Below are 18991 nucleotides of genomic sequence, written 5' to 3' on the forward strand. Positions count from 1 at the left end.
TAGTTTCCACCCTTGCTCTCTTGTCCTGCCTTCAGGTGCTTTGGAGAAGAGCTTGACTCCCTCTTCTCTGTGGCAGCCCCTCAAATATTGGAAGACTGCTATCATGTCACCCCTGGTCCTTCTCTTCACTAGATTAGCCATGTCCAGTTCCTGCAACCGTTTCATCGTGTGTTGTAGCCTCTAGTCTCCTAATCATCCTGGTTTGCTCTTCTCTGCACTCTTTCTAGAGTCTCCACATCTTTTTTATATCACAATGATCAAAACTGGATGCGGTATTCCAAGTGTGGCCTTACCAAGGCTTTCCCATGGGCCAGGACCTTCTCAGTGCCCCATCCCTGCAGCCTCTCTCAACTTGTCCTCGATCTAATTCCATAGATAGCCAGACAAACCAACTTATTCTGGTTGGTTCTGGGAGCTACGCTGCAAGTTGAGATTTCCCCGATTCAACCACTGTTCAGCCAAGTGGAAACAGCGGCGTCAGAAATCACCAAAAACATAAAACAGCACAGAGATTATTTTTTATTTTTAGCCCACTGTTTTGCCTTCCGTCCATCTGTCTTTTGCTCAATTACCTGTAACATCGTTTCAACCCCTTGCTCTGCTTTATTCCATTGGCAGAAAGGAAAATAAAATATTTTTAAAAATGCTCTTTTGACACCTGGAAATGAGAAAGCCACATCAGAAAGCAGAGTTCACGGGGAGGGTGACCTCCATTCAGTTCCTGGAGAAGGCTAATTTAATGCAACTGCCACATACAATTACTTAGTAAAATGTAGCGCCAACCGTGAACTCTCCCCCCCCTTAATGCTAAAGAGGATGGGAGGGGGATGAAGATTACTTAACTATGAAATTAATCTGCTCCCAAGGATATTAAACTCTACACTTTCTGTAATGAACCTGTAAAAAGTGGATACATTTGATCAGTTTCAAGCTCTCCAGGACTTTTTAATTATTATTATTATTATTATTTTTTACTCATTTCAGGAATTATAAGAAACAAACACTGAAGGACCCCTGTACCTCCATTTGCCTCTGTCCATCTAGTACGGGGCAGCAGAGTGGCTGTACTCCTTACCCCATCAACTGAAGGTTGCCGAAAGGAAAGGAGAGGAGAGGAGAGGAGAGGAGAGGAGAGGAAAGGAAAGGAAAGGAAAGGGAAAGGAAAGGAAAAGGAAAGGAAAAGGAAAGGAAAGGAAAGGAAAGGAAAGGAAAAGGAAAGGAAAGGAAACAGAGAAGGGAAAGGAAAGGAAATAGAGAAGGGAAAGGAAGGAAAGGGAAAGGGGAGGAGGAGGGGAGGAAAGGGAATGAAAGGAAAGGAAAGGAAAGGAAAGGAAAGGAAAGGAAAGGGAAAGGAAAGGAAAGGAAAGGAAAGGAAAGGAAAGGAAAGGAAAGGAAAGGAAAGGAAATAGAAAAGGGGAAAGGAAGGAAAAGGAAAGGGAAGGAAAGGGGAGGAAAGGGGAGGAAGGGAGGGGGAGGGGAGGGAGGGGAGGAGAGGAAAGGAAAGGGAAGGAAAGGAAAGGAAAGGAAGGAAAGGAAAGGAAAGGAAAGGAAAGGAAAGGAAAGGAAAGGAAAGGAAAGGAAAGGAAAGGAAAGGAAAGGAAAGGAAAGAAAGGAAAGGAAAGGAAAGGAAAGGAAATAGAAAAGGGGAAAGGAAGGAAAGGAAAGGGGAGGAAAGGGGAGGAAAGGGAGGAAAGGGAAGGAGGATGGGAATAGGAAGGAAGGAAGGAAGGAAGGAAGGAAGGAAGGAAGGAAGGAAGGAAGGAAGGAAGGAAAGGAATTAATTCTCAAATTCATTGCAAGAAACTGGTTGGATCATCTGGACAAAGCATATTGACCTGTGCACATTTTTCACAAGCTCCAGCCTCTCTCTCTCTCTGTGTGTGTGTGTGTATACATGCACATTTGCCCTCGTACGTGTGTGTAAATAAAGAGCAGGGGTATCTGCACCCAGGTCTAACAACGGCTCCATCCTAGAAAAAACTGGTTGCTTAGAAAGAAACAGAAAACAAACCAAACCCACCAGTTTCTCTTCACTTTTGCTATCCTTCCCTATTCTTCCCAACCCAGAGTTTTGTGATGCTAATTAGGAGACAAGGGGTCTCTGGGGTGGGCAGAGGAGTGGAGGGGAGCCGCTCTCTGCTCAGGACAGCATGAAGGTAATTCCGAGACAGAAATCCCTGGGGAAATAAAAGAATGAATGATTGTGGTCTCTCTCTCCCTCTCCCTCTCCCTCTCCTCTCCCTCTCCCTCTCTCTCTCTCTCTCTCTCTCTCTCTCTCTCTCTCTCTCTCTCTTTGTGTGTGTGTGTTTCTTTCTAAAGTCTTCCCTTAGCCCTTTTCACCGTATCCGCAAATGGCTCCTTACTCCACTTACCTGCTTCTCTCCTCCCCCCACAGCCCCCTCTCCGGGGGCCGGAGCCGGATAATTAAAAATAAATAAATAAACAGGGGTGCTGAAGGATGGGATTAGACAGCTGCCAGCTCCTCACGTTTCAGCCTCTGCTTCTCCTGCTTCCTCGGATTGCAATTTGCAAAGAATCCGCTTCAAATTTGGGGGGAAGCTGGAGTTCAAAGCCAGTTTTAAGGGTCAGACCGGGGTGGATGCTAGTTTTTAGACTGCGGGTAAAAGGTTTTCAGAGTCCCACTTCTATCAGCATTGCCATCACGGTAGAAATCCAGACGCGGCTCTGAAATTGCCCTTTAAAAGAAGGCCACACAGGATGTCAGAATAGGGTGGAGGATTCCAGGATACAGAATGACAAGACTTGGAAGGGACCTCGGAGGTCTTCTAGTCCAACCCCCTGCTCAGGCAGGAAACCCTACACCATTCCAGACAACTGGCTGCCCAGTCTCTTCTTAAAAACCTCCAGTGATGGAGCAATCACAACTTCTGAAGGCAACCTGGTTTCATTGGTTTATTGTTCTCACTGTCAGGAAATTTCTCCTTAGTTCTAGGCTGAAAGTCTATGGAGATTCTCAGTCAACCAGGTCATGGTTTTCCCAAAGGCTTTTAAGAAGAGCCATTGATTTGGAATGATGTAGGGCACTGTTTCTCAACCTTGGTAGCTTGAAGATGGGTGGACTTCAACTCCCAGAATCCCCCAGCCAGTTTCATCATCTTAGTTGCTCTTCTCTGCACTTTTTCCAAAGCCTCAACCTCTTTTTTTTTTTGTAATTTACAGTATTTATTTATTTATTTTATTTATTTTTGCGATTTATATGCCGCCATTCTCCCGAAGGACTCAGGGCGGCTTACAACAACAATCAACAATACAAATCACAAAATAACAAAATAAGTTAAGATTGTCACTGCGTTTTTTTATTTACCAGCTGAGCTCTCATTTCTGGACTATCAGACTTTCCGTAGCTTGCCAAGAATCCTTATCAGTAAGCTAAACTGCGCATGTCTTCCACCCACATTCCTTCTCACACTCTTCTTTCTTCTCTTGCCAAGAAGTCCGACCACAGAGAGGTGGCCGGCATGAACTTTATCAAAAATGGAACTATTAGATTAGTAAGATGTTTTATTTTCTTTATAACAAATAAATGAGTTTTCTTAGAAGATATATCTTCTGGTTTGTTTTCTTAAAGTATGCTGGCAAGGAAAGGTCTCGATCCACCCCTCTTAATCAAGGTGCGATTATCCCAAAGGCAGAATGGGATTAATCAGCGCCCTGTCAAAAAACCCCTTAAAAACCATATTTAAAATTATTACAGTATCCTTCCCCTGCCATGCCCACCAAGCCATATCCACAGAACCGGTAGTAAAAGAATTTGGATTCCACCACTGCCACTACTATAGATCAACTTTAGATCAAGAAAGATGGGGAGAGGTGAAGGAGGAGGAGGAGGAGGAAGTGGTAGATCATCTCATGGAAGAAATGGAGAAAAAGGGGAGAACAGTTGAAAATGCTTAATGCATTCTGTGTCTTCCCTTCCCTCTCGGAAATCATGCTCAACTAGTAAACCTTCCATTCTCATTTGCTTCAAGCTACTCTTTCAATTTATTTCCTCTTTGCTCTTTGAACCTTTCATTTCCAACAGGTTCAGCCTAATTCAGAGCAGGCTAAGGACCGGGCCGGCCTCGGCTGACTTTCATGTCATTGGGGTTGTAATGTCAAAGCCTGAATGAATTCCGAAATAAATCCGATTCCTGGCTCTTCGAGCCTCAGTGATTTATTTATTTCCGTTTCTATCAAAGGTGTCAGCTTACAAAGTCTAATCAAAAAAAAAAAAAAAAAGAAAAAACCTCTCAAATCAGAACTGGCAAAATGGTGCCGGGTCCCAGAAGTCTGTAATAATGGAAGAGAGGGGAGAGGGTCTCATCGCGGCCGAAGTCAAAGGGCGATCTTTGAAGATGCAACAAAACGGTCAGGAAATAAAGGAAGATCCAAGAAAAAGCAGCCGCAGCTGGCGCATCTCCATGTGCCTGGAGATTTGAAACATGCTCACCATACTCAGCAAAGCACATTTGATGTGAGGGACACCAACTCATTCCTCAGGTGAATTATAAAATTATAAAATAACGGAGTTGGAAGGAACCTTGGAGGTCTTCTAGTCCAACCTCCTGCTTAGGCAGGAAACCCTACACCACTTCAGACAAATGGTTACCCAACATCTTCTTAAAAATGTCCAGTGTTGCAGCATTCACAACTTCTGGAGACAAGTCATTCCACTGATTAGAGTAGAGTAGAGTAGAGTAGAGTAGAGTAGAGTAGAGTAGAGTAGAATAGAATAGAATAGAATAGAATAGAATAGAATAGAATAGAATAGAATAGAATAGAATAGAATAGAATAGAATAGAATAACATCTTCTAAAAACCTCCAGTGTTGGAGCATTCACAACTCCAGGCCTCAAGTGTCCAAGATGAAATTTGCAGAGATATCAAAGTTTTGATGAGGCCAATGAAAGAGTATGGGTTGTCCTCGACTTATAACCATTCATTTAGTGACTGTTCACAGTATTTGATGTGCTTGCCACAAAGATGAGGGGCAGGACAAGAAGCAATGGATGGAAACAAATCGAGGAGAGAAACAACCTGAAACTAAGGAGAAATTTCCTAATGGTGAGGGCAAACAATCAGTGGAACAGCTTGCCACCAGAAGTTGTGGGTGCTCTGGAGGCTTTGAAGAAGAGACTGGACAGTCATTTGTCTGAAATGGTATAGGCCAGGGTCTCCTGCCTGAGCAGGGAGTTGGACTAGAAAACCTCAAAAGTCCCTTACAACTGTCTCTTCTCCTCCCCTCTCTCTTCTCCTCCTTTCTTTCTTCTCTCTTCTCCTCCTTTCTCCTCTCCTCGCTCTCCTCCTCCTTTCTCTTTCTCTGGACCTATCCCATTAAAGTGCACAGAAGAGAAGGCACATCATTCGACGTTCCATGCTGTAGAGCAGAGGTCTTCAAACTTGGCAGCTTTAAGACTTGTGGACTTCAACTCTCAGAATTCTCCAGCCAGCTGGAGAATTCTGGGAGTTGAAGTCCACAAGTCTTAAAGCTGCCAAGTTTGAAGACCTCTGCTGTAGAGAAACCACCCACATTCTCCCACACAAGTACACGTGTGTGGAGAACCAGCCTCATCAAACACAACTTCTCGGTCTAAAAACCGCTACTCGATGAGGTGATTAATTTCCACCCGCAGCGGTTTTATCCGGCGTTGAAAGATTGATATTTTTTAATAACAGCCAGAAGACATGACTAATTGGATGACAGAAAATGATGTAGAATAAATAAAACATCTTGGGCCCCTTCATTAGGCAGCCTGATTCCCCGTTGCTCAGGTTTTTATCTTAAAATTATTTTGTGTCACATTTTTGCCATCGCATATGTTCCAAGCGTCACCTTGGTTTTCGTCGGCGCTCACAAGCCAAACTACACCGCCATCAGGCCAGGGTAGGGCTTGGACGGGAGACAGAATCACGGATTTGTAAGTTACGCTAGCAAGTCAGGAGGTGTGTATGTGTGGGGAGAAACCTTCGGAAGGTGAACAGGGCAAACTCTTTGGTGTGTTGTTGCCAAGAACACTCCATGGATTCATGGAGCTGAGCCCAACTTGAAAACCAAATATCCACAAACGTAAGGGAGCATTTGAACTGAACAGGGCTTGGCTCAGTGGTGGGATTTAGCCGGTTCGGGCAAAGCGGTAGTTAAATTGCTGGGTCGCCCCACCCCGCCCCTTCCAGGAGTCCTCCCACACCTCATTTTGGCTCCTAGGCCCAAAACAGGGTGCGGGAGAGGGGGTGCGGCGCTGCCCCCCCCATCCCCCGCAGCCCGTTTTTGCTCCCAGGAGGCTGCAGGGAGGCCTACTAGGCCCAAAACGGGGTGCAGGGAGGGCAGTGCATCCCCCGCACGGCCCGTTTTTGCTCCCAGGGGGTGCAGGAGGCCCCTGGCCATGCCCACCATGGCCACTCCCACCCTGCCCTCTATCATTAGGGCAGACAACCGGTTGTTAAATTATTTGAATCCCACCACTGGCTTGGCTGAAGTAGCCACAGGTACTATTGGAGTTCAGACATGGAAGATCAGGTCCACATGGGAAGAAGGTCCAATTAAACTGATTTATTGCTATGTACAGGAATCTTCTCAACTGTCGGCGCTCACTATGAGTCAGAGAAGAGCCCAGGGAATTCAAGGAAGGTTGAGCTGAGTCCACTTGTCCACCTAGGGATTCTAGGATGATCCCTCTTTTGACTCCACCCCCAGGTTCTCCTACAGTTTACCTACCACCTCTATTCAAGCATCAACAAATCACCCTTGGAAAGTTTCAAACAGGTAACCTACAATAGCAATAGCGCTTAGATTTATATGCCGCTTTGCAGTGCTTTACCGCCCTCTCTAAGTGGTTTATAGAGTCAGCCTCTTGCCCTCAACAATCTGGGTCCTCATTTTACCTACCTCGGAAGGATGGAAGGCTGAGTCAACCTTGAGCCAATCAGGATTGAACTGCTGGCAGTTGGCAGAGTTAGCCTGCAATATTGTATTCTAACCACTGCACACCATGGAGGGAGGGAGGGAGGGAGGGAGGGATGGAGGGAAGGAAGGAAGGAAGGAAGGAAGGAAGGAAGGAAGGAAGGAAGGAAGGAAGGAAGGAAGGCCAACAGCAATGGCACTATCCCTTAGACTTATATACCACTTCACAGTGCTTTACAGTCTCTCTAAGCTGTTTACAGAGTCAGCCGCTTGCACTCAACAATCTGGGTCCTCATTTTACCCACCTCGGAAGAATGGAAGGCTGAGCCAACCCTGAGCCAGTGAGAAACGAACTACCAAACTGCAGGCAGACGGCAGTCAGCAGGAGTAGCCTGCAGTACTGTATTCTAACCACTAAGCCACCACGGCTCTTCATTCCATTGAGGAATGAAGTCCACATGTGTATCTTCCAGACTGGATCCTGAGTTTACCCAGGTTAAAAAAAATAATAATAACAATAATCCGGAATCCTTTATGCTACGAGTGTGACGGATTATGTCTACAAAGGGAGAGGTGGTGTGATGGACTAGAACGAAGCAAGAGTTTCCCAAGAAGAATGGAATCAACATTCCAAAGAGGGAGGACGAAACAAGAGATAGCACAATCCAGAGTGGGTCTCGAGGCAGAGATTTAAGATAGCCACTCCCTAGAACAGTGATTGGCGAACATTTTCGGCACCAAGTGCCCAAAACCAGAATGTCTGTGCATGCATGTTGCATGCATGTGCTCCGGAAGCCATTTTTGGCTTGGAAAACAGCCTGTTTTTTGGCTGTTTTCAGGCCATTTTGGGGCCATTTTCCAGGTGTTTTTGGCCAGGAAAATGGCCTGAAAATGGCCCAAAAACCAGCCGGAAAACAGCCCGAAAAACAGCCTATTTCTTGGTCGTTTTTTAAGCTGTTTTCAGGCTGTTTTCCAGTGCTCCTGCACCCACGAAGGCCACTTTGCCGGCGCGCATATATGCACCGGAAACCAGAAGACAGCTGGCGATGGCGCACATGCCCACAGAGAGGGTTCTCAGCCAGAGCCACCTCTGGCATGCGTGCCGTAGGTTCACCATCATGGCCCTAGAATCTTCCAAGGTCTATCCATTAGGGTGAGATTAGTGACAGTTTAGTCTGGCAAGATTCTGTCTACAGGGTGCGAGTGAGACCTGAACTTTGGCTGGATTTTTCGGTGTTGTTCTTGAGCTGGGCTTTGTTGGATGCTTATCCTACAGTTGGGTAGATAATATATAGAAAACTATGTTCTGTAACTTTAACTGCTACAAGATGACTAATTGGCTGTGCTAAGCAGACATATAAAGGAAGGCAGGAAGTTCCTTCACTCCTGCTCCTGCTCCTGCTCCTGCTCCTGCTCCTGCTATTAGAAGGTTGAACTGCTTGAAGGAACTGTGTCTGTGTTTGAAGAGAACTGGAATTGTAAGCAAACTATGTTTTGTGTTAAACCGTGATTGTTTGAAGAAGTTGTTTTGAGAAGCCAAGTTTGTTTTTATACTACAAGTAAAGACTGTTTATTTTTCTTTAAACGTTCAGAGTCTGTGACTATCTGTGTATTTTGCTAAGCATCGTATCTATTCGCTGTCTGGTCCATTGCACTACTTTGCAGAGGGCAGTTTTACCCTCAACAGGCTTGACCACGAGGCTCAAAAGACCTCTTCTTCAACCACATCCCACCATCCAATGCAGATCTTTCCTCTCTCTAGCTGAAACTGTCTGCCTTCTTCTGCCTGCTTCCATTTAGTCTCTTTTTTTTTTTATCCATCGCCTTATTACATGGCCCTCCTGAAAATTGTACCTCTATTTTCTCCCGGCCATGCTCAAGTCAAAGATAATTTACTTCTGCAATGCCTTCCAAAGAAGAAGAAGAAGAAGAAGAAGAAGAAGAAGAGAGAGACAGTTATTGATGGGAAGGTAATGCTTGCATTTATTTAATGAGTTGGCCAAGGTGCGTGGGTAAGTACCCCATCTTCCACTGCACAATCTTTTATTCTGTTGTTGGCACACAAAACCCACTTTATTCTGATTTTCCTTCTTTCACGATCTCAGGAAAGGCACACAAAACCCACACACACACACGTACAAAACCCTCTTGTCTTTTCAGTTTTGGCTGTCAAGAGGCTTTGGAGTGATAGAAAGTTTGCGTAACTGAGAAGTACATCACTAAGTCTGCATTACTGTTAATCATCCCATCATTCCTATCACCCATCTCCTCCCACTTACGACTATATGACTGTAACTTGTTGCTCTATCCTTACTATATATATTGATTGTTTCCAGTGGTGAAATTCAATTATGTTTACTACCAGTTCTGTGGGCATGGCTTGGTGGGTGTGACGTGGCATGGCATGGCTTGGTGGGCGTGGCTTGGTGGGCGTGACAGGGGAAGGATACTGCTAAATCTCCATTCCCACCCCACTTCAGGAGAAGGATACTGCAAAATCCCCATTCCCTTCCCACTCCTGTGAGAAGGATATTGCAAAATCTCCCTTCCCACCTTACTCTGGGACCAGCCAGAGGGGGTATTTGCCAGTTCTTTGAACTACTCAAAATTTCCGCTACCGATTGTCCAGAACCTGTCAGAACCTACTGGATTTCACCCAATTGTTTCCTTTGATTGCTTATTTGTACCCTATGACTATCATTAAGTGTTGTACCTTATGATTCTTGACGAACGTATCTTGTCTTTTTATGTACACTGAGAGCATATGCACCAAAGACAAATTCCTTGTGTGTCCAATCACACTTGGCCAATCAAGAATTTTAATTCTAATTCCACCTCATTTGATCAAAATATACCACCAAGAGAAATTGGAAAGAAATTTCCAAGCAGGCTGGGAAACTGAGAAGAAAACTAGAAGCCTCTTTTTAGCAGGGGGGTGAAAAAGCTACACCAAAAAATGCCCTGGGTGTGAGAAATTAGAAAGAAAAAATTCTCATGTGAGATATCTTCCCCTAGAATTTCACTCCAGGAGATAGGAAACAGCTGAATGCCAGGGTAATAGACAAACCGTTGAGACATACACCTTGCCAACTTTATCTCAGAAGGAAGGCCCGTGCTCAGGGGTGGACTGCTGGGGGTTCACAGGGATTCGGGACAACCTCTAGCTAAGATTCTGTGCAGTTCGGAGAACCCCCAAATCCCACTCTTGGCTGACCCCACCCACCCCTCCCAGGAATCCCCACACTGACTGTTTTGGATGCAAGTAAGTGCAGGGCACGCGCGGAGTAGAGGTGGGTTATAGCAGGTTCTGACCAGTTCTGGAGAACTGGTAGCAGAAATTTTGAGTAGTTCGGAGAACTGGTAGCAAAAATTCTGACTGGCCCCGCACCCATCTAATTCTCTGCCTCCCGAGTCCCAGTTGATTGGGAGGAAATGCAGTATCCTTCCCCTGGAGTGGGGTGGGAATGGAGATTTTACAGTATCCTTCCCCTGCCATGTCCACCAAGCCATGCCACACCCACCAAGCCACACCCACAGAACCGGTAGTAAAAAATTTTGAAATCCACCACTGGCGCAGAGGCTCGGGGAGGGCGAAAAACGGGCCTACCGGAAGTTCGGGAAGGCTGGAAATAGGCCCATTTCTGGCCTCCAAAGGGCCTCCGGAGCCTGGGGAGGGCGTTTTTGCCCTCCTGGAGGCCAAAAAAAAAAAGTCTCTGGAGCCCGGAGAGGGCAATAACCCGCTCTTCCCCGCAGTGAAGTAGGAGGCCAACTAGGCCATGCCTACCCAGCAACTGGGCAGAGAACCCCTTGCTAAAATTTTTGAAGCCCACCCCTGCCCGTACTTCTCCTGTGCTGCAGCAAGATTTAAAAAAAAAACATGACATCAATGTCCCTTAGGTTTGGATGACAATTAACAAGATCCCATCCCTTTCTTCACTATTCATTTCCGAGAAACTAGCCTAATCTGAGCTTCTTCCATCCTCAGTTCATGAAGGTTTCAGAAATATGTATCTTCAACGAGAAAGCCTGAAGGGTCGGTAGACAATGGCAGCCAGCCAAAAACTCAAATTGCCTTGAGCCAAAGGAAGGTTGGCTGCATTATTAATACGGAAGCATTAAAAATCCAGCAGGGATTCTTTAATAGCTGGAGCTACATATATTATCTCTATGGTTTACCTCAATCCTTTGCAGAGATATTTTCAAGAAGCTCTAATTACATCCGATTTCGGGTTGGGGGGTCTAATCAGGAATACAAACAATCGTACTATCTTCGCAACGTAACTCCATCATTCACGGAAGCCGTTCCTGGTAAATGAAGTTTGGATGTTCTACCAAATCCTCCTGACCATCCAAACAAAGCCAGCCCCATCCACACATTCTCCAGAAAGAATGGGGAAAGACAGATCTGTCCATCCGCTTATTGATCTGTCCATCAGCCAGCCAGCCCCTTGTCCATCTTCTAATCTCTCTGTCCATCGGTGGTCAGTCTGTTGGTATGTTTGCCCATCCATCCATCTACCTTTCCACCCATCCTTTCGCCCACTTGTCCTTCCACCTGAGGGTAGAAGAAGAAGCAACAGGTGGAAATTAATCAAGGAGAGAAGCAACCTAGCACTAAGGAGGAATTTCCTGACAGTGAGAACAATTAATCAGCGGAACAACTTGCCTCCAGAAGTTGTGGATGCTCCAACACTGGAAGTTTTTAAGAAGAGATTGGACAACTATTTGTCTGAAATGGTATATGGTTTCCTGCCTGAGCAGGGGATTGGACTAGAAGACCTCCAAGGTCCCTTCCAAGTCTTCTCTTCTCTTCTCTTCTCTTCTCTTCTCTTCTCTTCTCTTCTCTACTCTACTCTACTCTACTCTACTCTACTCTACTCTACTCTACTCTACTCTATTCTGTGGAACAACTTGCCTCCAGATGTTGTGAATGTTGCAACCCTGGAAGTTTTTAAGAAGAGATTGGATAACCATTTGTCTGAAGTGGTGTAGGGTTTCCTGCCTAACCCTGGAGTTGGGCTAGAAGACTCTCTGTGGGCACACGTACCATTGCCAGCTGCTCTTCTGGTTTCCAGTGCATGCAGGACAGCTGGCTTTCGTGCACACCGGAGCGCCGGAAACCCAAAGAGCTGCTGGCCAGCACGCAGTCTTCGGGTTACTGGCGCTACAACGTGGACGTGCACAAACACACGCACTTTCCGGTTTGGGCACTCGGTGCCGAAAATGTTCGCCATCTGTGATCTAGGGTTTCCAGCTGCTGGATTTTCCAAAACTGAAGCCAAAAAGGAGACGTTGATCTTGGATAGTTCTCCTTCGGTCATGGGAAAATTGGGGAGGGCGTCAAGTTCAGAAGATTGCAAGAATAACCTTGTCCCAAATTTTGCTAGTCGGAAGATGGATTGTATACAGAGCTGGGCTGTGGAAAGATTTAAATGCATTCAATTCCACAGGAGTCCAACCGAGTTGCTTTCAGATCGATCCCTCTGAGCTCTCTTTCGCAGTTTAAAGCTGATGTTTCAACACTGAGATAGAATCTCGATTTGAACTCAAGAGTTTCCAGGTGATTCCTGGTCACCCAGTTGGCTTTCGTGCCTAAAGGAGGACTAGAACTCACCATCTCCTGGTGTTTGGCCCAAACTCACCCAGCTGGCTTTCATGTCTAAGGCGGGACTAGAACTCACCGTCTCCTGGTGATTGGCCCAAAGTCACCCAGCTAGCTTTCATGCCTAAAGAAAGACTAGAACTCACCATCTCCTGGTAACCGGAGGCACCGCCTTCTGCCGCCGATAGCCTCCCACCGACCAGTACGCTCCCACAGAGAGGGACTCCTCAGGGTGCCATCAGCCAGGCAATGTCAGCTGGCGACCCCCAGGGGGAGGGCCTTCTCTGTGGCAGCACCTGCCCTCTGGAACGATTTGCCCCCGGAGATACGAAGGATATCGGATCTCCGGGTCTTTCGCCATGCCCTAAAAACTTTTCTTTTCCATCAAGCAGGGCTGGCATGAACCCCCCCCCTTTTTTTTTTTTAGCTTTTTAAATTGTCAATGGGTTTTAGTTTGAATGTTTTAAATTTTGGGCCAAAGTCATGTAATTCTTTTAAAAAATTTAAATTTTGTATTGGATGTGTTTTAGTTCTGGCTGTGCACCGCCCTGAGTCCATTAGGAGAAGGGCGGTATACAAATTGAATAAAATAAATAAAAATAAATAAATAAACTGGCCCAAAGTCACCCAGCTGGCTTTCATGACTAAGGAGAGACTAGAACTCTCAGTCTCCTGGTGATTGGCCCAAAGTCACCCAGCTGGCTTTCATGATTAAGGTGGGACTAGAACTCACCATCTCCTGGTGATTGGCCCAAAGTCACCTAGCTGGTTTTGATGCCTAAAGAAGGACTAGAACTCACCATCTCCTGGTAACTGGCCCAAAGTCACCTAGCTGGCTTTCATGATTAAGGCAGGACTACAACTCAGAGTCTCCTGGTAACTGGCCCAAAGTCACCCAGCTGGCTTTCAAGACTAAGGAGAGACTAGAACTCTCAGTCTCCTGATGATTGGCCCAAAGTCACCCAGCTGGCTTTCATGATTAAGGTGGGACTAGAACTCACCATCTCCTGGTGATTGGCCCAAAGTCACCTAGCTGGTTTTGATGCCTAAAGAAGGACTAGAACTCACCATCTCCTGGTAACTGGCCCAAAGTCACCTAGCTGGCTTTCATGATTAAGGCAGGACTACAACTCAGAGTCTCCTGGTAACTGGCCCAAAGTCACCCAGCTGGCTTTCAAGACTAAGGAGAGACTAGAACTCTCAGTCTCCTGGTGATTGGCCCAAAGTCACCCAGCTGGCTTTCATGATTAAGGTGGGACTAGAACTCACCATCTCCTGGTGATTGGCCCAAAGTCACCTAGCTGGTTTTGATGCCTAAAGAAGGACTAGAACTCACCATCTCCTGGTAACTGGCCCAAAGTCACCTAGCTGGCTTTCATGATTAAGGCAGGACTACAACTCAGAGTCTCCTGGTAACTGGCCCAAAGTCACCCAGCTGGCTTTCATGACTAAGGAGAGACTAGAACTCACAGTCTCCTGGTTTCTGGGCTAGAACCACCACACCAAACCGGTTATCCAACAGTTTCTAACTTTGCAAAACTGGAAAGCTGATGCCAGTGTACACACACACACACACACACACACACACACACACACAAGACTAATATTCCTTCAGTTCAAAGGCACTCTGTGGTATTTTCCTATTTGCTTAACACCCAGCAGGGGAACAACTAGAATAGAATAGAATAGAATAGAATAGAATAGAATAGAATAGAATAGAATAGAATAGAATAGAATATGGAATGGAATGGAAAGGAACAGAACGGAACGGAACGGAATAGAATAGGAAAGAAAAGAAAAGAAAAGGGAATGGAATGGAATGGAATGGAATAGAATAGAATAGAATAGAATAGAATAGAATAGAATAGAATAGAATAGAATAGAAAATGGAATGGAATGGAATGGAATGGAATGGAATGGAATGGAATGGAATAGAATAGAATAGAATAGAATAGAATGGAATGGAATGGAATGGAATGGAATGGAATGGAATGGAATGGAATGGAATGGAATAGGAAAGAAAAGGGAATGGAATAGAATGGAATGGAATGGAATAGAATAGAATAGAATAGAATAGAATAGAATAGAACAGAATATGGAATGCAATGGAATGGAATGGAATGGAATAGAATGGAATAGAATAGAATAGAATAGAATAGAATAGAATAGAATAGAATAGAATAGAATAGAATAGAATAGAATAGAATATGGAATGGAATGGAATGGAATGGAATGGAATGGAATGGAATGGAATAGAATAGAATAGAATAGAATAGAATAGAATAGAATATGGAATGGAATGGAATGGAATGGAATGGAATGGAACGGAACGGAACGGAATGGAATGGAATGGAACGGAATGGAACGGAACAGAACGAAACGGAACGGAACAGAACAGAATAGGAAAGAAAAGAAAAGGGAATGGAATGGAATGGAATGGAATGGAATAGAATAGAATAGAATAGAATAGAATAGAATAGAATAGAATAGAATAGAATAGAATAGAATAGAATAGAATAGAATAGAATAGAATAGAATATGGAATGGAATGGAATGGAATGGGATAGAATGGAATGGAATGGAATAGAATAGAATAGAATATGGAATGGAATGGAATGGAATGGGATAGAATGGAATGGAATGGAATAGAATATGGAATGGAATGGAATGGAATGGAATAGAATAGAATAGAATAGAATAGAATAGAATAGAATAGAATAGAATAGAATAGAATAGAATAGAATAGAAAATGGAATGGAATAACAGAGTTGGAAGGGACCTTGGAGGTCTTCTAGTCCAGCCCTCTGCTTTGGCAGGAAAACTATACCATTTCAGACAAGTGACTGTCCAGTTTCTTATCTATCTGTCTGTCTGTCTGTCTTTCTTTCTTTCTTTAGAATAGAATACAGCTGAAAGGGACCTTAGAGGTCTTCTAGTCCAGCCCCCTGCTTAAGGAGAACCTTTACCATCTCAGACAAGTCTAGTCTCCTATCTATCATCTATCATCTCTCTCTCTCTCTCTCTTCATCCATCCATCCATCCTATTTTTATTTTATTTATTTTTTTGCCTTACCTTTGGAAAGCACCACGGCCAGGCTGAAGAGCAGAAGCCAGAGAAACCGGATGATCCGATTCGGCCAAAGGATCCCCATAGCGGGCTGCAGAGAAGTTAAAGCTTTGTCCCAAGAACTTTACAATGAGGACTAGCCACCTTTCCGGGCCTTTTTTCCCCTTCATCCCAGGCGGGGAAAGGAGAGAGGTAAGTCATCTGCTGGTCTACCCAAAAATAAAAATAAAATAAAAATAAAAATATGTATTTTGCTCCAAGTTAGATTTCAAGGACTCTCTCTTCTGGGCGCTTTCAAAGAAAAGAAAAAGAAAAATTCAAAATACAGGCGCTTCGCTGCTCTCGACGGCTTGTATTATTCAGGGGGGTGGGGGAATCAGCCAAGGTTTTCCAGGGTAGAGTCGATCCGGAGCGAAGTCGGTAGAAGCAACCCGAAGCTGCGAAGGAACGGAGCTCGGAGGCAAGGGAAAAGGAGACGAGGAAGGGGCAAGGCGGCCGGCAGAAAGGCGCTAGCCATGCCCGTAAACAAACCCAGGATAGGGCGCAAAAAGCGGGTTCCCTTTCAGATGCCCAGCTCCGAGATACGAAAGGGACCCGGCTCGCCAAAAACAGATCTTGGAATGAAGCCCTTTCCAAATTGTTGGCTTCTTCTCCCCCCCCCCCCCGAAGGGTTGGCGGGGAGAGGAGGGGAATGGGTGAGGGTCAACGAAGTCTCCTTTTTTACGGAGAGGAGAGTGAAGCGCTCAAGTTTGCCCACCGGAGGAAAAGAGGCCACGGCAAAACGATGCGCAAAGAGATGGAGAGAAGAGCGCGCGAGAGAAGGAAGGGAGGGTACGGGCTGGCCACGGACTAAATTCCTCTTTTGGAGATGGGTATGAATCCTGGAGGCTTCTGGAGGGAAGAGAGAAAAGGCAGGGAGGGGGATAAAGAAAGGGGGGGTCGGGAAGGGTCTCCCCCGAAAGGAAAAGTCCGGCTTTTCGGCGTTGCCTCCGCCGCCGCCTTTGCTTGGCAAAGCTGGAACGCGCCTGGCAGAGGCTGGGCTGACTCCGAGTCGCCGCCTCTTCCCTGGCGCGACGCCCCCTTTGCAGGGCAAAGAAACTCAAGTTCACGTCTGAACCTAGGATTTTTTTTGGGGGGGGGTGTTATGGACAAAGCTGGACCCACACTCCCCGGCCACTGGATGGATATGGGATCCCTTAGGAGAGCAGGTTGGGAGCGTGCTGGGAAGGGGAGATCCGAAGTCACCCTCCAGAAAGGGGCTCCAATAGCCTTTTCCGTCTCTTCCCCCCCACCACTCCTCCACCTGCTTTCCAAGCTGCCCCCCCCTTCGCGGACAGTTAACCTCCCCGACCAATCCGGGAGCGGCTGAGCAAGAGAGGGGCGGGGAGGCGGGTGGCAGAGGAAAACACCGCGCGCCCCCTCCCCTCCTGGCGAGTTCGAGATGCTCAGACTTCAAAAGGAGCCCGACGGGGAGGGGTCGGATAAGCCCCGCCTCTTTCCCAGTAGAGCTCCGCCCTCTTCATCCCACCCCACCCCCTCCCAGGCGGACAGGCTCCACCCCCGAAGGATTCCCCGGAGTTGGGGAAAGTAAAGGGGGGCGCATGGGAGGGGAGGGTCCAGCAGCTCCCGCAGGGCAAGGGAGTATCGGAGCTAGGAGCGAGCGAGCCCCCCCTTGGGCTGAGCCCCCTTATCTCTTTCCCCACCCCTGGGAAAACTGCGGCGGGTGGGGGGAGAGGAAGAGGATGGGGGGGAGCTGCGCCTTGCACCCCGGCCCGCTGCTAAACTGGGTTGCAAAGAGATGCAGTTTCAAAAGAGATGTTCCAGCTAAGACACGAAAAAAAGAAAGAAAGAAATTTTTTTGCAATCGCTTGGTGACTCCTGACGTGGATTTGATTTTATTTTTTTACGCTTTGAGTAGTAAAAAAAAAAAAAGGAGGAGATTCGCTTTTGCAGCCGGCACCTTCGCAACCTACAACCTATATGCTATTGGTGGGGGGATGGGAGTGCCAGCCCGCGATCCAACGGAACGCGCTGCAAAACCGCCTCCGCTGAAAAGAGCCGCTCCGAATCCACCCGCTTCTTCGCCTTCGGTGCGCAAACGTGCAGGAATGAAAAACTCCGCGTTCCGATTTGCTGGGAGGTGGGAGGGTAGAGCCCAACATTGCTGGAGGATTTTAAGGATTAAGAGACTGATCTCTATGCCTGGAATTGGCAGACTTGTTGTTCTGCTCAAATCTAGTTGATTACTTTGACTGGGGGGCAGGGTGAGTCTTTTGCACAGGGCAGCAAAGAAACACGGCAAAAACAGGAGCAATCAGAAAACCAAACGCTTTAATCTCACCAGGCATGGAAAGATTAAACCACGGTTGCAATCACGGGGAAAGCAGTCAGCATCCTAGGTAAAGGTAAAGGTTCCCCTTGCACATGCGTGCTAGTCGTTCCCGACTCTAGGGGGCGGTGCTCATCTCCGTTTCAAAGCCGAAGAGCCAGCGCTGTCCGAAGACGTCTCCGTGGTCACATGGCCGGCATGACTCAACGCCAAAGGCGCACGGAACGCTGTTCCCTTCCCACCAAAGGTGGCCCCTATTTTTCTACTTGCATTTTTTACCTGCTTTCAAACTGCTAGGTTGGCAGAAGCTGGGACAAGTCACGGGAGCTCACCCCTTTCCACGGCGCTAGGGATTCGAACCCCTGAACTGCCGACCTTCTGATTGACAAGCTCAGCGTCTTAGCCACTGAGCCACCGCGTCTCTGGTCAGCATCCTAGACCAAGCCAAATCCAAGAAAAGAAAAAAAAAACACGAAGGAATTCCTGGAAGTCTGGCATTCAGCCAAATTGGCCATCAATAGACCCATAGAGATAAACCACATTTATACGCCATTTGAAAGAAGACGATAAAAAGCTAAGGAAGGAAGAGACTCTGCACGCCTCTTGTCCAGCAACCAACACACAGATTTACATGAACAGGATTAAAGTTTAGCCTACTAGAACGAAGGAGAAATTTCCTGACAGTGAGAACGTATTTTGGACAGAGAGGATCCTTGGTTTGAAAGAGGGGGTCAAAGAGGCCATCTATGTCAAAATTGAACAGCCCTCCCTCAACAAATGCAATATGGTCTATCTCCAGTCTACAACACAGTCCTTTCAGCAGTTCCAAGAAGGCTCCACGCCCATTTGAACCACTCAGGTGACCCTGAGGACAGAGATAAACCTCCAAGTGCTTCAACAAGCCTCTAAAAGGATGCAAATGACCAGCTTTGTCTGCAAGGAGTATCAATCCTTCCATTCCCCATCCTCCAGTCAGAGCTGAAGAAGCTTCTTGGATGAGAAGCGAAACGTCTTCAAAGAAAAAATTAGAAAATCCAGTTGCCTCTTGAAAAAAGCAACTTTGGGACCACCATGACCAGGATGACTGAGAAT

General features: G+C 46.4%; 1 protein-coding gene across 1 annotated transcript in view; it reads right to left on the minus strand.

Annotated features, from left to right (window-relative positions):
* The window catches only part of LOC139321762 (transmembrane protein 132D-like), a 349743-nt gene extending 334088 nt beyond the window's left edge, over positions 1-15655 (minus strand). Inside the window, 1 exon segment of the mRNA XM_070950632.1 lies at positions 15577-15655. Within this exon segment, the coding sequence (XP_070806733.1) occupies positions 15577-15655 (79 nt within the window).
* Positions 15656-18991: the final 3336 nt, after the last annotated feature.

Source organism: Pituophis catenifer, unplaced genomic scaffold, assembly GCF_029215685.1.
Source record: "Pituophis catenifer annectens isolate HBS135680 unplaced genomic scaffold, rPitCat1.0.hap2 SCAF_10, whole genome shotgun sequence".
NCBI classification, from domain to species: domain Eukaryota; kingdom Metazoa; phylum Chordata; class Lepidosauria; order Squamata; family Colubridae; genus Pituophis; species Pituophis catenifer.